The following is an 18,239-nucleotide window of genomic DNA, read 5'->3' on the forward strand; positions in this document are numbered from 1 at the left end:
TGACTATAAGATATAATAAACTAACAAGAATACCATAAAAGAGACTGGTCAGGTAGCCCTTATGCCTATAATCAATCGTCACCGTGTCCTATGAGCCACGAGCTAAGCTTAATGTTAATGGAAACCCGATTTATATATGGTGAGGCTATATCAAATTAGAGAATGTTCAATTGCTGCTTTCTTCTAGGCTCCGTTTGATTTTGTGTTTAAAATTATGTTTGAGTGTGTTTTAAAATTATATTTGGTTTAAAAAGGTATTAATTTATTTTTTTAATATATTTTGATGATTTTAATATGTTGATATCAAAAATAAAAAAAACAAAATAAATTTATTATAATATATTTTTAAACTACAAACACTCTTAAAAACACAATGAATTGCAATAACAAACATTACTTTAAGGATGTTGAAGAGTATAGTAGCGGTTATTTTTAATGTTTTTTTATTTAGAAATATATCAAAATAATATTTTTTTTATTTTTTAAACTTATAATTGATATCAGTACATAAAACAATTTAAAAATATATAAAAAAAAATTTAAATTTTTTTTTATACTGAATAATGTCTTCCATGACCCGCGGTGGCATAAATTTCAAAGTAAAATCATCATCTTCTTTTTTAGTTCCACGACACAGTAAATTGACAATAATTGTAAATTGACAAAAAGAGGTTAGGAAGTTGGATTGAGTGGATAATTTCTTTTGGAGTTTTGCACTCATGGACTCTTTCTGGAGCCCACAATTTTTTTTCTTAACTTCTCCCCCTTGTGCCCCCACATGGCAATTGGCAGATAGCAATTGGCAGACAGCCACCCCTTTAATTCATTTACCATCGTCGCCTAATCACTTCAGTCTCTTTCTCCTTTCCAAATCGATATATTAATAAAGCACAGCATGGAATATTAAAAAAATCACAATTATATATTAAAAAAATGCCATTCCATAGGAATTAAGGGTGTTAGAATCTGTTTTCTTAAAAATTTTAAAAAATTTCTTTATTTTTTGATTAAAATTAAATTTTTTTTATATTTTTTAAAATCATTTTTATATACTAATATTGTTAAAATAATTTTTTAAAATAAAAAATATTATTTTAATATATTTTAAAATAAAAAATACTTTAAATCACAACCATTATTATACTACTAAAACCTATTAATATTTTATAAAACACATGCCATGTGCTGGGGGTGGGCGTGCATGGAGCATAATTGACCATCACCAAACTAATGTACCTTAGGATAGATACAATACAACTTTTACATCAGCGGTGTTCATAAATATAATTCGGTGAAGTATGTTGCATATATCCAACTTAATTTTTAATGTTTTATAAATTTAATTTTTTTTTTAATTTTATTAATATGAATGTCTGGATTAGTTTGTGTGCATCTCGACTAATTTCACAGATCCTGAAGTTAACGACCATGTAAACCTTCAATAGCTCTGAGATTTGTAAGATTCGAACTGGTGATCTTTATAAAGTAAATTCAGGGTCTGACCAATTGAGCTACACCACTCAGAGTTTACTTAATTTTTATTTATACTTAATCTAGTTGGATATATCTGGGCAGGTTAAATATTTTATAAATATTATATATAGTTACAAGTTTAGTATATGTGCTAATTTTTATGGATTGAGTTTAATTAGAACTAAGAATTATTCTCAATAAATTAGCTTAAAACCCGTTATAAGTTTTAACAAATAATTTAAGCTTAATATATTAACTGAATTAATTAACTAAAATGAAAGAATTAATTGTAAAAATAATAAAAATAAATAAATAACAAGACATATAACAATAATTATTTAAGTTTATTATTATAGAATATACATGCTAGGTTGAGTTTCCTGAACTGTGATATCTATTTTTTAGATTTTTTAACTAGCTATTGTCTATAATATTTATATAATTTGATATAACGGGTTAGGTCAAGTTACATAATGAAAATATTATGAATGAGTTGGTTTTTTAAAACATTTCTATTTTATATTGATTTTTATTTTCATGGTATAGATATTTTGAACCATTTTATACATAGAATGATTTTTTATTTTGAATAATTGTAAGAAACAATCCTTTACATTAACCTAATACATTAAGAAAAATATTTTTTTTAAAAAAAAAAAGTTGCAATCAATTTCTGTAACCCCGGCGGCTGTCCTTAGCTTAACCTTTGAATTGATTAACAAAATAGAAGGTGAGATGTGCACATCAAAACCATCTCTTGCTGATGAAAGATTGTTGGGTCAGCAGCGACGATATAATATTACGATGGTTGCATCAAGTTAATTTCCACTCCCAAGTCCACACATTTCCTCATCTTATTGGTCTAAAAATGCAAGGACAATTAAATTAAAGCCTCACATGTCTCAGATGTATTTATCTTAATTAAATTAACCCCCCCTCCCACACCTCTATATATATGCTCTCCATATTTCCATCGTCTCATCGGATCAAAGCATACACAAAACCATGGTAGAAACGGTATGATATATATTTGTGTGTGTTTATTTATCTTTTAATGCATCCTCTTAATTTGGCTTTTCTTCTTTTTACGTGGAGGTCCTATATATGTACAAGTTCTTGATATATAATCTCTACAGCGGATTCTTCCATGTCAGAACATGTTTTGAGTTCTTCCAATCTTTCTGTCTATAAATTTATCATGACGACGTGTTTTTATGTTTTCTATTGGGATTAATCATGGTGAGGTCCTATATGAAATGCAAGCACTAACTACTACTGTTACAGAAAGTCACAACGATGGAGATTAAGGTGGTTGACCTTGGTTGCGAAAAATGCCACAAGAAAATCAACAGAGTACTGTGCGCTATCCCTCGTGAGTCTTTCTTTTTTCCTCTTTAAGAAAAAATGTCTGTTTGAGTTGTTTTTATTACCAAAGGAAGTGACTAAGTTTTGTGGATTTGATGATGTTAATTAATGAACAAGAGAAATCCAGAACCAGATATATGACAAGAAGGAAAACACAGTGACAATCAGTGTGGTGTGTTGCTGTCCTGAAAAGATCAAGAAAAAAATATACTGCAAAGGAGGTCGAACTGTCAAGTGCGTTAAGATTCCACCTCCACCTCCACCTCCACCTCCACCACCAACTGTCATATGCGTTAAGATTCCACCTCCACCAACAACTCCACCACCATGCACATGCACATGTTGTGAAAAATGCCGCCGAGGCCCATGTTGTCATCACTTTTGTACGCCAACAGTACCTCCATATTGTCCTGTACCTTGTAGAAGGGCGGTGTGTGATATATGGGAAGACGGTTGTTGTAGTTGCCGAAGTAGGGGTTACTCTGTGTGCAGAAGTTTATATGTTTATGAAGAGTACTATCCCCCGACATGCAAAATCATGTAAAGGGAAATCAAGTTCAGAAGACCGATGATTTGAGTCAACGTCCAACATCAAACATTGGATTCAAATCCAGTGGTCATGATGGACCTTAGTACTGTTGTTGTATTTATATGAGATGTATAAATATTATTGTAGGGTCACGTAAGTACTTACAATTATTGCAAATAAAAGCAAAAGGTTCCATTTTCCAAGGTGCTGGTGATGGTGCTGGTGCGTGCACCTCCGTTTCTTTCACTTTCAATTGCTTTCTTCAATCCTTGAATATCATTTGATTGCTTCTGTGGTGTAAACGTGATCATGCTTGTTTCCTGGAAATTAAAAATGGTGCAGGCTCAGCTATGCCTGATCCAAACGAGATAATGGAATTTGGATTATTATCTTATAATCTGGAGATTATCATTGGTTGACGTTATTTGAATGGGTTTATCCATATGATATAGTGAAATTTGGATTATTATTTTATAAATTAGGATTGTACTTGGAGGGAAGAATTAATAATCCCTTTATCAACATATATAATAATCGAAGACCAATTTCCTTTTCATGATGTATAAATAGTTTTATATGAAGCCATGGAAAGCTCTCTTAATCTAGAGATTATCATTGGTTGACTTTATTTGACTCGTTTCTTTTCTATCCTCCTTTACACATTAATTAATTGGTGGGGATGACAGAAGAAGAATGCTACCATGGGATAGGTTAGCGAGCTGTCAATGAAAATGTAAGGACGCAATGGAGATTTTGAAGGGGTTAATTATGGAAATCCCCATTGACTTGTACGGAAGGAATAGTTGTTAATTATACCCTATTGGTTCATTCATAAAATTCTTGATTTAAAGATGTCAAGTTGAAGCAAAAACAAAATATTGATGTGACTAAATTCGTTTAATCAGACTATGTTATTAATAATTTGATTTACTCGGTCAATTCCTATTAAAACTTAACTGGGTCAACGTCATTGTTTTAAATAATAAAACGACATGCTTTAATAATAATAATAATAATAAATCAACCGCAATTAACTTGATTATTTAGTTTTTAGTTGGTTTTTCCATAAAATAATAATAATATTTATTTTTATAATTTATGCAACCCTGTATAAATTTTATTTATTTATTTTATTTTATTATTTTCGTGTGTGTCAATTTTGGTCAGCAAATATGGGAGGCTTTACTACCCAGTCTTTGTTTTCTATGCTATCTTATCCTTGTATAGTCCTAGGATTTTGTCCCTTTCGATGGATGTTTTCTTCCAAAGTGCTATTATTTGTTTCAAAAAACCCCTCTCTGTCAATTCTCTAGTCATTTTTTGCCGGATGAAATGCCCAGAAACAACATCTTCGACCGTCCTTTGACAATGATGGTTTTCTTATAATATTTTTTTAATTTAAATATATTAAAAATATATTTTTTAAAAAAATAAAATTATTCTTGATATAGAATATTAAAACTCTGAAAATACATAAAAAAAAAACTAATTTTGTTTAAAACACTTTTTAAATAAAAAACAAAATCTTTTAATCTAGGAATCAAAAACAAAATATGCTAAAAGTTGATGTTTGAAATGCACGGTGTAACTCGTATTTTCAAATAAAAAATACCAAAACATATTTTTGATTTAAGAACATAAATTGCAGTGTTTCCAACCAGACTCAAAATAATAAAATAAAAACCCCAAATAGATCTTAATCATTTTTCAAACAAAGTCTTCAAGGAGAAACTCTTTTCACTATCTTGAATCAATCTTCAACCAAATCACGAATAACATTCAATTAAGTTGGGGTTCCAATTTGCTTCCCGATAGACACAGTCAGTAAGCAACATGTTTCGTGGGACGTCTAAAGACTGGCTATGGTATTATCCCAATGCAAATTTTGTTAATTAATTGATAATATATTTTTCATTCCATAAAACCTTATAAATAAACTCATATAATTTATAATATTTTACGCAGAGAGACCATCCTCTGTGATTAAACAATAAGGTCAACAAGGTTGGTGAGATCTATAAATATTATTGTAGGGTTACGTAAGTACTTACAAGTTACAATTATTGCAAATAAAAGCAAAAGGTTCCATTTTCCATGGTGATGGTGATGGTGATGGTGATGGTGCTGGTGCGTGCACCTCCGTTTCTTTCACTTTCAATTGCTTTCTTCAATCCTTGATCGTTTGATTGCTTCTGTGGTGTAAACGTGACCATGCTTGTTTCCTGGAAAATATGGTGCAAGCTCAGCCATGCCTCATGATCCATACGAGGTAATGAAATTTGGATTATTTATTATTTTATAAATTAGGATTGGACTTGGAGAGAAGAATTAATAATCCCTTTATCAACATACATAATAATCGAAGACCAATTTCCTTTTCATGATGTATAAATAGTTTTATATGAAGCCATGTACGTAAAGCTCTTAATCTAGAGATTATCATTGGTTGACTTTATTTGACTCGTTTCTTTTCTATCCTCCTTTACACATTAATTAATTGGCGGGGATGACAGAAGAAGAATGCTACCATGGGATAGGTTAGCGAGCTGTCAATGAAAATGTAAGGAAGCAATGGAAATTTTGCAGGGGTTTCGGATATCTCCATTGACTTGTACGGAAGGAATTGTTGTTAATTATACCCTATTGGTTGATTCATACAATTTTTTATTTAAATATGTCAAGTCTTTCAAAAACAAAATATTGATGTGACTAAACTCGTTTATTCCGACTATGTTATTAATAATTTGATTTACTCGGTCAATTCCTATTAAAACTTAACTGGGTCAACATCATTGTTTTAATTATTAAAACGGTATGCTTTAATAATAATAAAAAAAACCGAAATCACTACCAGAAAATCGATAAATACAAACGGAAATACCGAGGGAATATTTTCATCGATAAATTTCCGAGGGATTTTACCGACGGACATATTCCCTCGGTATATACCGAGGGAATTACGAAGGGAAAAAAATTAAAACAAAGCAAAAAAAAATGATGTCAGGATTTACCATTGGAATTACCGACGGAATTTATTCCGTCGGTAAAATCCGTCGGTAAATCCGTTGGTAAACTTGTTTACACTGTTCATCATGTCAATTATAAAGAGAATCACTGACGGACAAAACCCGTCGGTATTTTCCAGAGAGCTCCAGAACTGTTCACTTTCCAATTGCACTGTTAATTGTTGTTCTTTACGGATAAAATCACCGACGGATTGAAAAGTCGTCAGTGTTATTTGGCGGTTTTCTGAAAAAATTCAATTGATTTACAATTTTCATTTAAATATTACAGACGGAATCACCGACGGACTGAAAAATTGTCGGTTTCTGAAAACTTTTTAGGAAATTGAAAATTTAAATTAAATATTACCGACAGAATAATTAAAAAAATATTAATATTCAATTATCCGTCAGTAAATCCGTTGCTAACGCGCCCCAATAAAAAGCCCGAATCCTTTATTTCACAAGAGACAAACTGATTTCTTCTTCTTCTTCTACTTCTTCTTCTTATTCTTCTACTTCTTCTTCTTCTTCTTCTTCGCTATATGTAAAAAACATCAATATCTATTTCTTTCTCTCCTCATCTCCTTCTTTTTTTGTCCATGCTCGGGTATGTCTTCTTCTTCTTTCTTTTTTTATCTTCTTAGTTTTTTTTAATTAATATGCTTTACGAAAAAAAATTTCTCTCCTTAGCTTCACTTGCAACTACGTTAAGGTAAGATTTTTCTTCTTTTTTCATGATTTTTAACCCTTTATATTTGTTTTTTATTTTATTTTTAATTGTTTTTGTTCTTAATAATTGTATAAATGTTGTTGTGAGATTTTTTTTTCATATGAGATTAATTTTTAGTTGATTTATTTATAGGATTTTTAAATTTTTAGCAATTGCAACTTCATTTTTTCATATGAATTTTTTTAGTTGATTTTATTTTTTCATTTTATTTATTTGTTGCAAATTTGTTTGAGTTGATTTTCTTATTTTTTTTCAAGCATTTTGAGTATATATTATACAATGTTGATTTATGTTAATTTAATTATTTTATAATTTTATAAAATGAATTTTTTTTAAATAATTACCGATGGAATTACCGACGGAAATTCTGCCGGTAAATTCGTTGGTAATAAAAAATATTATTACCGAGGGATATACCGACGAAATGAAGCGGGTAATTTTATTTTTTTTTATTTCCGACGGATTTACCGACGGATAAAAAATTACCGATGAAGGATTCACCGACGGAGCATTTCCGTCGGTGATGTCGTCGGTAAATTAATTACCGACGGAATATGTGTCTTACGCTGACGGAAAAATTCCGTCGGTAAAACTGTTAAATCTTGTAGTGAATTAACTTGATTATTTAGTTTTTAGTTGGTTTTTTTTCATAAAATAATAATATATTTTTTTATAATTTGTGTAAATTTTTATTTTATTTTATTCAATTATTTTCATGTGTGTCCATTTTTATTATTGTTTAATTAAATAGAAGATTAAGTCTAATAAAAAAAAGTTATCAAACACAACTAGATACATGGTTCATGTTACTAAATTAAATATATTAATCTATATCTATTTCTTAATTTTTCAAGTTTAGTCTTTAAGTATTGTTAATGATTTTTTTTATTGGTATATATACATAGATTTTTTTTATTTATAATCAGAATTTCTTACATTAAAAGATATAACGAAAAAACTTATATATATTTATTGTTTCTATTAAAAATAATAATATCTAACCCGCAGCAAAGTGATAGCCGGTATAAACTGCATAAGGTGTTACTTGCAGCCCTGTTTTAGCCTCTGGGCTTCTAGCCAGTCCTGGTATAGCCACGTAAGTGATGGGCTGATTAATACATAGATAATGGATAATGGATTGGTCCATGGCTTTCCTTGGATTCTCTACTTTCATGAGCTGCAGAGTTACGTCACCTTCGTCTGTGCCTACTGCCTAGCTAGTATTTTGAAGTCCATGTTGATGGCTTGTTACACGTGTTGGATTGGAAGAAATTACCAGTCAATGTTGATGGCTTGTTACACGTGTTGGATCCTCTTTGTTTTTTATGCTCTCTTTGTCCTATGCAAAGTGTTATTATTTGTTTCAAATTAAAAACCAAGAAACAACATCATTCGAGCGTGCTTCGGCAATGGTGGTTTTCTTTATAATACTTTTTAAAAATATATTGAAGTGATAATTAAAAAATATATATATTTTTAACCATAAACATAAAAAAACAATATTTTTTGAAATATATTAGAATAATATTTTAATTTTTTATGATTTATTTATTACTCTTAAATATCAAAATAATTTAAAAATATATAAAATTTAAATTTAAAAATAATTTTTTTAAAAAAATATAGTTCAATGCAATTTCAAACCTTAAAAGGTGTAACTTAACTGGTTAGATTTTAAGTTTGTTCTTTATAAGTTATTAGTTCGAGTCCCATACATTTTAAAGTCTCTGGAGATTTACATGATCGTTAATTTCAAGACTCGTAAAATTAATTAAGATAAATATAAATTAGCCACACAACTATGTTAATAAAAAAAATAAAAAAAAAAGAAAGAAGAAAAAAATTGACATACGCAATTTATGGACCCACATTTTGTTAACTTTCTTCTCCATGTCCACACATAGGGATGAGGAGGTAGCCATCCCTAATGTATCGTTAGAGAACATGAATCATTGGGTTTCTTTCTCATTTTCATATCTTTATAAATATTTGATGTTTGTCGTTTAGATTATATGAGGTATCCTAGGGTGATGATAGGAACTGGTAATATTTTATTAGTTATTTTATAAGATTTAATTTTAGAAAAAATATAAATTAAAAAGAGAATAATAAAAATTATGTGTTGTTAGTGTAGGACGGAGGATAAAAATAAGAATATAAAATAAAATTGTTTATGTAATAATTTTAAAATAATTTTATATCTTTTCAAAATAATAAATAAAATGATTCATGTTTTCTATGCCTCCTCAATGTATTTTTATTATCTTTACTTTTTTATTTTTATCAGGAAACAACGATCAAACACCGGCTAAATTCTTTTAAACATGAGATACGGAAATATTAATTGAAGATTTTTAATTTTATGTGGGGAATTTTTTGGGGACACGTGTACGGTTCTCATGGGGGTTGCATGGCTCATTTATTGACTTGACTAAACTAATGCACCGTCGGATGCACTACAACTTTCGACATGATTAACAAAATAGAAGGTGAGATGTGTCCATCAAAGCCAGCACATTCAAATGCAGGTTTGGAGGGTCAGCAATAAAAAATGCAACGACAATATTACGTCAGGCTTAACAATCCCACGTGTTCTCTTCTTATTGGCCACTTGATGCACGGTATTTAAACCATGGTCTCACACTTCTACGACTTAAGTTGTGATCAATCTTAATTTTTAGAAGCCTCCTTTTGATATCTCCATCTCCCTCTGGTCCGTTCCTTCACTCTGCTCTCAATTCTATCATCTCATCAGGTTCAGATCAAAGCTTAGACAAAACCATGGCTGAAAAGGTATGTGCATGGATGGATGTGGGGATTTTGATATATTTTCCTTGTTCTTGGTTTAGATTTATCTTTTATTTAGCTCATTCATTTGGGTTTTTCTTCTTTTTATGCGGTGGTCATTGTTTTTGGCCCTATGGACCTCATCTTCTTGTTCATTATCTTTACTGATCAATATCCTTCCCTGTCAGAAAGTGTTCCAGTCCTTTCAATATTCTTTTTGGCTTAGAAATTATGTCCTTGTTTTTATGTGCTCCTATTGCAGAAAGTCACAACAATGGTGATCAAGGTTGACCTTGAATGTGAGAAATGCCACAAGAAAATCAAGAAAGTACTGTGTAGAATCCCTCGTGAGTGCCTCCTTCTCAATGTATTATAACTTAGTTTGAGCTGTTTTAAGATGAAAGGAAAGTGGCTAAGTTGTTAATTTTTGTGGATTGTGAACAAGAGAAATTCAGAACCAGATATATGACAAGAAGGCAGGCACAGTGACCATCACTGTGGTATGTTGCAGTCCTGAAAAGATCAAGGAAAAGATAATATGTAAGGGAGGTGAAGCTGTCAAGAGCATTGAGATCAAGGTTCCAGAGAAACCCAAAGCACCAGATCCGAAGAAGGACGGAGAAAAGAAGAAGGACGAAAAACCGCCCAAAGCACCGGAGAAAAGCAAACAACCGGACAAGACAGCAGAACCAGTTGATGGCAATGGCAAGCCCAAAGGACCAGACAAGCCGAAAGCGCTTATTGTTGAACCAGTCCACCCAATGACATGTTGTGCTGAATGCTACCAAGGGATTAGTGGAGGCCCATGTTATCATGACTATGGTAGGCCGGCACCCCCAAGTTATGTAATTTATGGAAGGCCAGTGCATGATAGTTGGGGTGGCAGCGGCGGCTGTGGTTGCCAAAGAAGCAGTTCCTATGCGTGCAGATGTGAATATGTTTGTGAAGATAATCCCTCGTCATGCACAATCATGTGAAAGCATCAAGAATGTCGATGCTTTAAGCCGATCTCCACCAAAAATCACTGGATTTGGACAGTAGTATGGTGTCGATATGATCAAATAAAACAATAGCATTACTCATGCTCATGTCATAACCTTGTCTAGCTAGCTAATTGTCTATGTAGAAATGTTGGGGTCAGTTTTGGCTGCATATTGGGTCTTCTTCCTTCGTTATAAAGATTTTATGTGATACAATAAGGTTGGTGATCATGTGGGAACAATATTTTATTACAAGAGACGTTAAGATTTTTAATAAATTAATATAGGGGATTTTAAAAGCTCCATAATAATTGGTATTTGTATATTGATGGTGCGTCTCAGCATCTCCTTTGCAGTCACTTTCTATTAGCTTTGTAAACGTTATCAAGCTTCGCTGTCAGAAATTTAGGTCATGCGCGATCCATCTAGATAATGGAATGTGGACTGTCATGATCCTATCATTGTTCTTGGCGATAAGATTTTTCCCTTGAATTTATCACAGAATCATTGAATTGAGCAGTTCCCTTCCTTCTCGTGATTTGTTGACATATGAGATTATGTAAAGTTGTCGACTACGAAATTTATATGAGTTGCTCTCTAAAGTCTAAACACTAATATTATTGATTAGAAGAGTGAAATTCTTGTGCAATTCACAATAAAAAAAAATATGGGATTCCTATTCTCTCACATTTTAAATAAATGTTTAATGGGTTAGAAAGTTTATTTTGTTTACATTAAAAAATATAATAAAAAAACATCTGTATTCATTTTTTTCTACTAGAAAGAGTAATATTTGACACGCAGCAAAGCAATATGTGTTGCATGCAGCCCTGTTTTAGCCTCTGGGCTTCTTAGCCATTCCTGGTATAGCCATGTAAGTGATGGGCTAATTAATTCGCCCTGTAAAACATGGGCTAAGCTCAGTGTTAATGAAACCCAGTTTGTCATTGAGAAAACATAGGCAATGGACTGGCCCATGGCTTTCCTTGGATTCTCTACTTTCATGAGCTGCAGAGTAGAGGCCCAAACTTCAAATTAGATTCATGTGATTCCTCTCAGTAACTCTGGAAAGCAATAATGATTTTGCTGGGATTGTTTTTTTTTTTTAAGATTTATTCTTCATGCCATCGTATTAAAACAATCTAAAGATATATAAAATAAAAATTTAAAAATAATTTTTTAAAAGAAATGCAGTTGAACGCAATTTCAAACGGTTAGTTAAACCAGCCTCAGCTTTCAAAGTTGGCACTCATGGACGCAACTTCCGGGCCCGCAATTTGCTAACTTTGTTCTTTATGTCCACACATAGGGATAAGATAAAACGGTGAGCTACTTGCTTTACGACTTGGGCTTCTAATTTCTAATTTCTCATTTTCATATTCATGGTAAAATAATAAATACAATAATTCATGTTTTATATGGAAATATTAATTGAAGATTTTTAATTTTTTATGGGGAATTTTTTGGGGACACGTGTACGGTTGTCATGGGGGTTGCATGGCTCATTTATTGACATGACTAAACTAATGCGCCGTAGGATGCACTGCAACCTTCGAAATGATTAACAAATTGAAGGTGAGATGTGTCCATCAAAGCCAGCACATGCATGTGCATGATTGGAGGGTCAGCAATTAAAAATGAAACGACAATATTACGTCAAGCTCAACACCCAATGCCACGTGTTCTCTTCTTATTGCCTACTAGATGCACGGTATTTAAACTATGTCCCCACACTTCTACTACTTAAGTTGTGATCAATCTTCATTTTATAAGCCTCTTTTTCGTATCTCAATCTCCCTCTGACCCTCTGACCCTCTGGTCTGTTCCTTCACTCTGCTCTCAATTCTATCATCTCATCAGGTTCAGATCAAGGCTTGGACAAAACCATGGCTGAAAAGGTATGTGCATGGATGGATGTGGAGATTTTGATATATTTCCTCCTCCTTCTTTTCTTGGTTTCGATTTATCTTTTATTTAGCCCATTCGTCTGGGTTTTTATTCTTTTTATGCGGTGGTCCTTGTTTTTGGCCCTACGGACCTCATCTTCTTTTTCATTATCTTTACTGATGAATATCCTTCCATGTCAGAAAGTGTTCCAGTCCTTTCAATATTCTTCCTGGCTTAGAAATTATGTCCTTGTTTTTATGTGCTCCTATTGCAGAAAGTCACAATAATGGTGATCAAGGTTGACCTTGAATGTGAAAAATGCCACAAGAAAATCAAGAAAGTACTGTGCAGAATCCCTCGTGAGTGCCTCGTTCTCCATGTATTATAACTTAGTTTGAGCTGTTTCAAGATGAAAGGAAAGTGGCTAAGTTGTTAATTTTTGTGGATTGTGAACAAGAGAAATTCAGAACCAGACATATGACAAGAAGGCAGGCACAGTGACCATCACTGTGGTATGTTGCAGTCCTGAAAAGATCAAGGAAAAGATAATCTGTAAAGGAGGTGAAACTGTCAAGAGCATTGAGATCAAGGTTCCAGAGAAACCCAAAGCACCAGAGAAACCCAAAGCAGCACCAGAGAAACCCAAAGAACCGGAGAAGCCGAAAGAACCTGAGAAGCCTAAGCAACCAGAGAAGCCCAAAGAACCGGAGAAACCCAAAGAACCAGAGAAACCCAAAGAACCAGAGAAGCCCAAAGAACCGGAGAAACCCAAAGAACCGGAGAAACCCAAAGAACCAGAGAAACCCAAAGAACCGGAGAAGCCTAAAGTGCTTATTGTTGAAACACCAAAACCCAAAGAACCCGCCCCAAACCCTGCTCCAAACCCTGCTCCAAACCCGGCACCACCACCACCTAAAGCTCCGGAACCAGTCCACCCAAGGACATGTTGTGCTGAATGCTACCATGGGATTAGTGGAGGCCCATGTTATCATGACTATGGTAGGCCAGCACCCCCGAGTTATGAAGCTTATGGAAGGCCAGTGTATGATAATTGGGGTGGCGGCGGCGGCGGCGGCGGCGGCTGTGGTTGCCAAAGAAGCGGTTACTATGTGTGCAGATGTGAATATGTCTGTGAAGATAATCCCTCGTCATGCACAATCATGTGAAAGCATCTAGAATGTCGATATTGCCTTAAGCCGATTTCCACCAAAAATCACTGGATTTGGACAGTAGTAAGGTGTCGATATGATCAAATTAAACAATAGCATTGCTCATGCTCATGTCATAACCTTGTCTAGCTAGTCAGTTTTGGCTGCATATTGGGTCTTCTTCCTTCGTTATAGAGATTTTATGTGATACAATAAGGTTGGTGATCATGTGGGAACAATAATTTTATTACAAGAGTTGTTAAGATTTTTAATAAATTAATATAAGGGAGATTTTAAAGCTTCCATAATCATTGCTATTTGTATATATAGTGATGGTGCATCTCAGCATCTCCCTTCCATTTGCTTTCCATTTGCTTTCTTTAATTTCTGACAGTAACTGATCGATGGTTTTTGTTTTGTAAACGTTATCGAGCTTCGCTGTCAGAAATTTAGGTCATGCATGATCCATCTAGATAATGGAATGTGGACTGTCATGATCCCATCATTGTACTTGGCGATAAGAATTCTACCATGAATGAGCAGTTCCCTTCCTTCTCTTGATTTGTTGATACGAGATTATGTAAAGTTGCCGACTACGAAATTTATGTGAGTTGCTCTGTAAACACTAGCATTATTGAAAATATATTAAAATAAAATATATAATTTTTATTTTTCAAGATTTATTTTTCAAGATTTATTCTTGTACCAGTATATCAAAACAATCATATATATATATATATTAAAAAATTAAAATTCTTAAAAAATACAGTTGACCGTAATTCCAAACGATTAGTTAAACCTGCCTCAGCTTTCAAAGTCGGCACTCATGGACGCAACTTCTGGGCCCACAATTTGTTAACTTTCTTCTTTATGTCCTAGCACCTTTATGGTTAAAGTGATGAGATAAAACGATGAGCTACTTGCTTAACGACTTGGGTTTCTAATTTCTGGTTTTCATATCATTATATATATAATTATACAGATTTTTGTCGTTTATATTATATGAAGTATTCCATGGTGATGATAGGAATTAGTAATAATTTATTAATTATTTTATAAGATGTACTTTTAGAAAAAAAAAAAAAATACAAGAGAGAGTAATACAAATATCTCAACTTATTAATTATTTTTTTTCTTATTATCTTTTTATTAAAAAATACAACTAATTACCTTACATGTATCATAAAAAATTAATCGAATTTGGACAAGTTGTTAAAGAGATATGTGTTCTTATGTTTACTTTATTAATTCAAATTTTGAAACAGAGGAGCTCGTTAATTAGAATTATACCTCTTCAAATTATGTGTTGCTAGTGTAGAACGGAGGATAAAAATAAGAATATAAAATAAAATTGTTTTTTGTAATATATTTAAAATAAATTTATAATTCAAGTTTTCTATGTTTTTATCAGGAAACAACAATCAAACACCGGCTAAATTCTTTTAACATGAGATATGGAAATATTAATTGAAGATTTTTAATTTTTTATGGTGAATTTTTTGGGACACGTGTACGGTTGTCATGGGGTTTGCATGGCTCATTTATTGACATGACTGAACTAATGCACCGTAGGATGTGTCCATCAAAGCCAGCGCTTGCAACGCAGGTTTGGAGGGTCAGCAATAAAAAAGAAAACGACAATATGACGTCAAGCTCAACACCCAATCCCACGTGTTCTCTTCTTATTGGCCTCTAGATGCACGGTATTTAAACTTTGGTCTCACACTTCTACTACTTAAGTTGCGATCAATCTTAATTTTATAAGCCTCTATCTCCCTCTCACCCTCTGGTCTGTTCCTTCACTCTGCTCTCAATTCTATCATCTCATCAGGTCCAGATCAAAGCTTCGACAAAACCATGGCTGAAAAGGTATGTGCATGGATGGATGTGGAGATTTTGATATATTTTCCTTCTTCTTCTTTTCTTGGTTTAGATTTATCTTTTATTTAGCCCATTCATTTGGGTTTTTCTTCTTTTTATGTGTTGTAGTCATTGTTTTTGGCCCTAAGGACCTCATCTTCTTTTTCATCATCTTTACTGATCAATATCCTTCCATGTCAAAAAGTGTTCCAGTCCTTTCAATATTCTTCTTGGCTTAGAATGTCCTTGTTTTTATGTGCTCGTATTGCAGAAAGTCACAATAATGGTGATCAAGGTTGACCTTGAATGTGAGAAATGCCACAAGAAAATCAAGAAAGTACTGTGTAGAATCCCTCGTGAGTGCCTCCTTCTCCATGTATTATAACTTAGTTTGAGCTGTTTTAAGATGAAAGGAAAGTGGCTAAGTTGTTTTTGTGGATTGTGAACAAGAGAAATTCAGAACCAGATATATGACAAGAAGGCAGGCACAGTGACCATCACTGTGGTATGTTGCAGTCCTGAAAAGATCAAGGAAAAGATAATCTGTCAAGGAGGTGAAGCTGTCCAGAGCATTGAGATCAAGGTTCCAGAGAAACCCAAAGAACCACCATCTAAACCTAAAGAACCGGAAAAGCCGAAAGAACCTGAAAAGCCTAAGCAACCGGAGAATCCCAAAGAACCGGAGAAGCCCAAAGAACCAGAGAAACCCAAAGAACCAGAGAAACCCAAAGAACCAGAGAAACCGGCACCAGTCCACCGAAGGACATGTTGTGCTGAATGCTACCATGGGATTAGTGGAGGCCCATGTTATCATGACTATAGGAGGCCAGCACCCTTCCTAATCCCAGCTCTAATCCCGGCACCACCACCTAAAGCTCCGGAACCAGTCCACCCAAGGACATGTTGTGATGAATGCTACCATGGGATTAGTGGAGGCCCGTGTTATCATGACTATAGGAGGCCAGCACCCGCCCCAATCCCAGCTCCAAACCCGACACCTCCACCACCACCACCACCACCACCTAAAGCTCCGGAACCAGTCCACCCAAGGACATGTTGTGATGAATGCTACCATGGGATTAGTGGAGGCCCGTGTTATCATGACAATGCTAGGCCAGCACCCCCATGTTATGAAGCTTATGGAAGGCCAGTGTATGATAGTTGGGCTGGCAGCGGCGGCGGCTGTGGTTGCCAAAGAAGCGGTTACTATGTGTGCAGATGTGAATATGTCTGTGAAGATAATCCCTCGTCATGCACAATCATGTGAAAGCATCTAGAATGTCGATATTGCTTTAAGCATTTGGTCAGTAGTATTGTGTCGATCTGACCAAAATAAACAATAGCATTACTTATGCTCATGTCATAACCTTGTCTAGCTAGCTAGTTGTCTATGTTGAAATGTTGAGGTCAGTTTTGGCTGCAATTTATTGGGTCTTCTTCCTTCGTTATAAATATTTTATGTGATACAATAAGGTTGGTGATCATGTGGGAACAATATTTTATTACAAGAGATGTTAAGATTTTTAATAAATTAATATAGGGGATTTTAAAGCTTCCATAATCATTGCTGTTAATTTGTATAGTGATAGTGCATCTCAGCATCTTCCTTCCATTCACTTTCCATTTGCTTTCTTTAATTTCTGACAGTAACTGATCGATGGCTTTTGTTTGTAAACATTATGAAGCTTCGCTGTCAGAAATTTAGGTCATGCATGATCCATCTAGATAATGGAATGTGGACTGTCATGATCCCGTCATTGTACTTGGCGATAAGAATTCTCCCATGAATATCACAGAATCATTGAATTGAGCAGTTCCCTTCCTTCTCGTGATTTGTTGATATATGAGATTATGTAAAGTTGTCGACTACGAAATTTATATTAGTTGCTCTCTAAACACTAATATTAATGATTAAAAGAGTGAAATTCTTGTGTAATTCACAATGAAAAATATGGGATTCCTATTCTCTCACGTTTTAAATAAGTGTTTTGTGGTCAGATCTGATTTCGAATGTGTTTGATATTATGGTAATTATTATGATTATGGTTTGAAAATTAGTTTTAGTTGAGGTTGGTTTGAAAAAATAGGTGTTTGGTTAAAACTGTAGTTAAAATTGAGGTTGAACAAAAAGTAGTTTAATGTGTTTGGTTAATAATGCTTTTAAAATTGAGGTTATAAAATAATTTTAAAAAATATATATTAATATTGATAGTTTTTAATTTAAATATTATAGATTTAACTATTATTATTACATCATGAAATAAATAAATCTTTATATAAAATACTTTTTATTGGTTCATTAAAATATCTACATTTCCATTACATATGAAATACATCCGACAAGGACTACAATTTTTCGAATAAAATACAATTAAAAATAAAAATAATTTTTATTTTTTATTTTACTGGGTCGGACCCGGTTCAATACATTTTGAGTTTTGAACTGGATCCGGTCCGACCGAAACAACATGCTAC

The 18,239-nt window shown here is 33.2% G+C and overlaps 4 protein-coding genes across 5 annotated transcripts; all 4 read left to right on the top strand.

The window, feature by feature from the left end:
- The first annotated feature begins 2,382 nt into the window (after positions 1–2,382).
- LOC133690293 (protein PYRICULARIA ORYZAE RESISTANCE 21-like) lies at positions 2,383–3,570 on the top strand. Its single transcript, XM_062110533.1, has 3 exons — positions 2,383–2,490; positions 2,758–2,845; positions 2,958–3,570. The coding sequence occupies exons 1-3, from the start codon at positions 2,479–2,481 to the stop codon at positions 3,380–3,382; spliced, it is 525 nt and encodes a 174-aa protein (XP_061966517.1). The 5' UTR covers positions 2,383–2,478; the 3' UTR covers positions 3,383–3,570.
- Positions 3,571–9,741: 6,171 nt separating this feature from the next.
- LOC133688318 (heavy metal-associated isoprenylated plant protein 6-like) lies at positions 9,742–11,100 on the top strand. Its single transcript, XM_062107755.1, has 3 exons — positions 9,742–9,895; positions 10,152–10,236; positions 10,337–11,100. Exons 1-3 carry the CDS (start codon positions 9,884–9,886, stop codon positions 10,864–10,866), a joined length of 627 nt encoding a protein of 208 aa, XP_061963739.1. The 5' UTR covers positions 9,742–9,883; the 3' UTR covers positions 10,867–11,100.
- Positions 11,101–12,609: 1,509 nt separating this feature from the next.
- LOC133688951 (pollen-specific leucine-rich repeat extensin-like protein 2) lies at positions 12,610–14,212 on the top strand. The gene is made up of 3 exons (XM_062108617.1): positions 12,610–12,767; positions 13,031–13,115; positions 13,216–14,212. The coding sequence occupies exons 1-3, from the start codon at positions 12,756–12,758 to the stop codon at positions 13,920–13,922; spliced, it is 804 nt and encodes a 267-aa protein (XP_061964601.1). The 5' UTR covers positions 12,610–12,755; the 3' UTR covers positions 13,923–14,212.
- A 1,418-nt stretch (positions 14,213–15,630) lies between these two features.
- LOC133688950 (protein PYRICULARIA ORYZAE RESISTANCE 21-like) lies at positions 15,631–17,325 on the top strand. 2 transcript variants are annotated; one of them, XM_062108616.1, is made up of 4 exons: positions 15,631–15,773; positions 16,036–16,120; positions 16,217–16,633; positions 16,781–17,325. In XM_062108616.1, the coding sequence occupies exons 1-4, from the start codon at positions 15,762–15,764 to the stop codon at positions 17,029–17,031; spliced, it is 765 nt and encodes a 254-aa protein (XP_061964600.1). In that variant the 5' UTR covers positions 15,631–15,761; the 3' UTR covers positions 17,032–17,325. The 2 variants fall into 2 exon arrangements, with proteins under 2 accessions (XP_061964600.1, XP_061964599.1); XM_062108615.1 differs by having other exon boundaries at positions 16,217–17,325.
- The last annotated feature ends 914 nt before the right edge of the window (positions 17,326–18,239 follow it).

The sequence above is a fragment of the Populus nigra genome, chromosome 3 (genome assembly GCF_951802175.1).
Source record: "Populus nigra chromosome 3, ddPopNigr1.1, whole genome shotgun sequence".
Taxonomy (NCBI): Eukaryota; Viridiplantae; Streptophyta; class Magnoliopsida; order Malpighiales; family Salicaceae; genus Populus; species Populus nigra.

Bases quoted from the DNA above. Each gene is read 5' to 3' on its own strand.
- LOC133690293 (XM_062110533.1), top strand. The intron at 2,846-2,957 runs GTGAGTCTTTCT...AATGAACAAGAG, and splicing joins AGTACTGTGCGCTATCCCTC to AAATCCAGAACCAGATATAT.
- LOC133688318 (XM_062107755.1), top strand. The intron at 10,237-10,336 runs GTGAGTGCCTCC...TGTGAACAAGAG, and splicing joins AGTACTGTGTAGAATCCCTC to AAATTCAGAACCAGATATAT.
- LOC133688951 (XM_062108617.1), top strand. The intron at 13,116-13,215 runs GTGAGTGCCTCG...TGTGAACAAGAG, and splicing joins AGTACTGTGCAGAATCCCTC to AAATTCAGAACCAGACATAT.
- LOC133688950 (XM_062108615.1), top strand. The intron at 16,121-16,216 runs GTGAGTGCCTCC...TGTGAACAAGAG, and splicing joins AGTACTGTGTAGAATCCCTC to AAATTCAGAACCAGATATAT.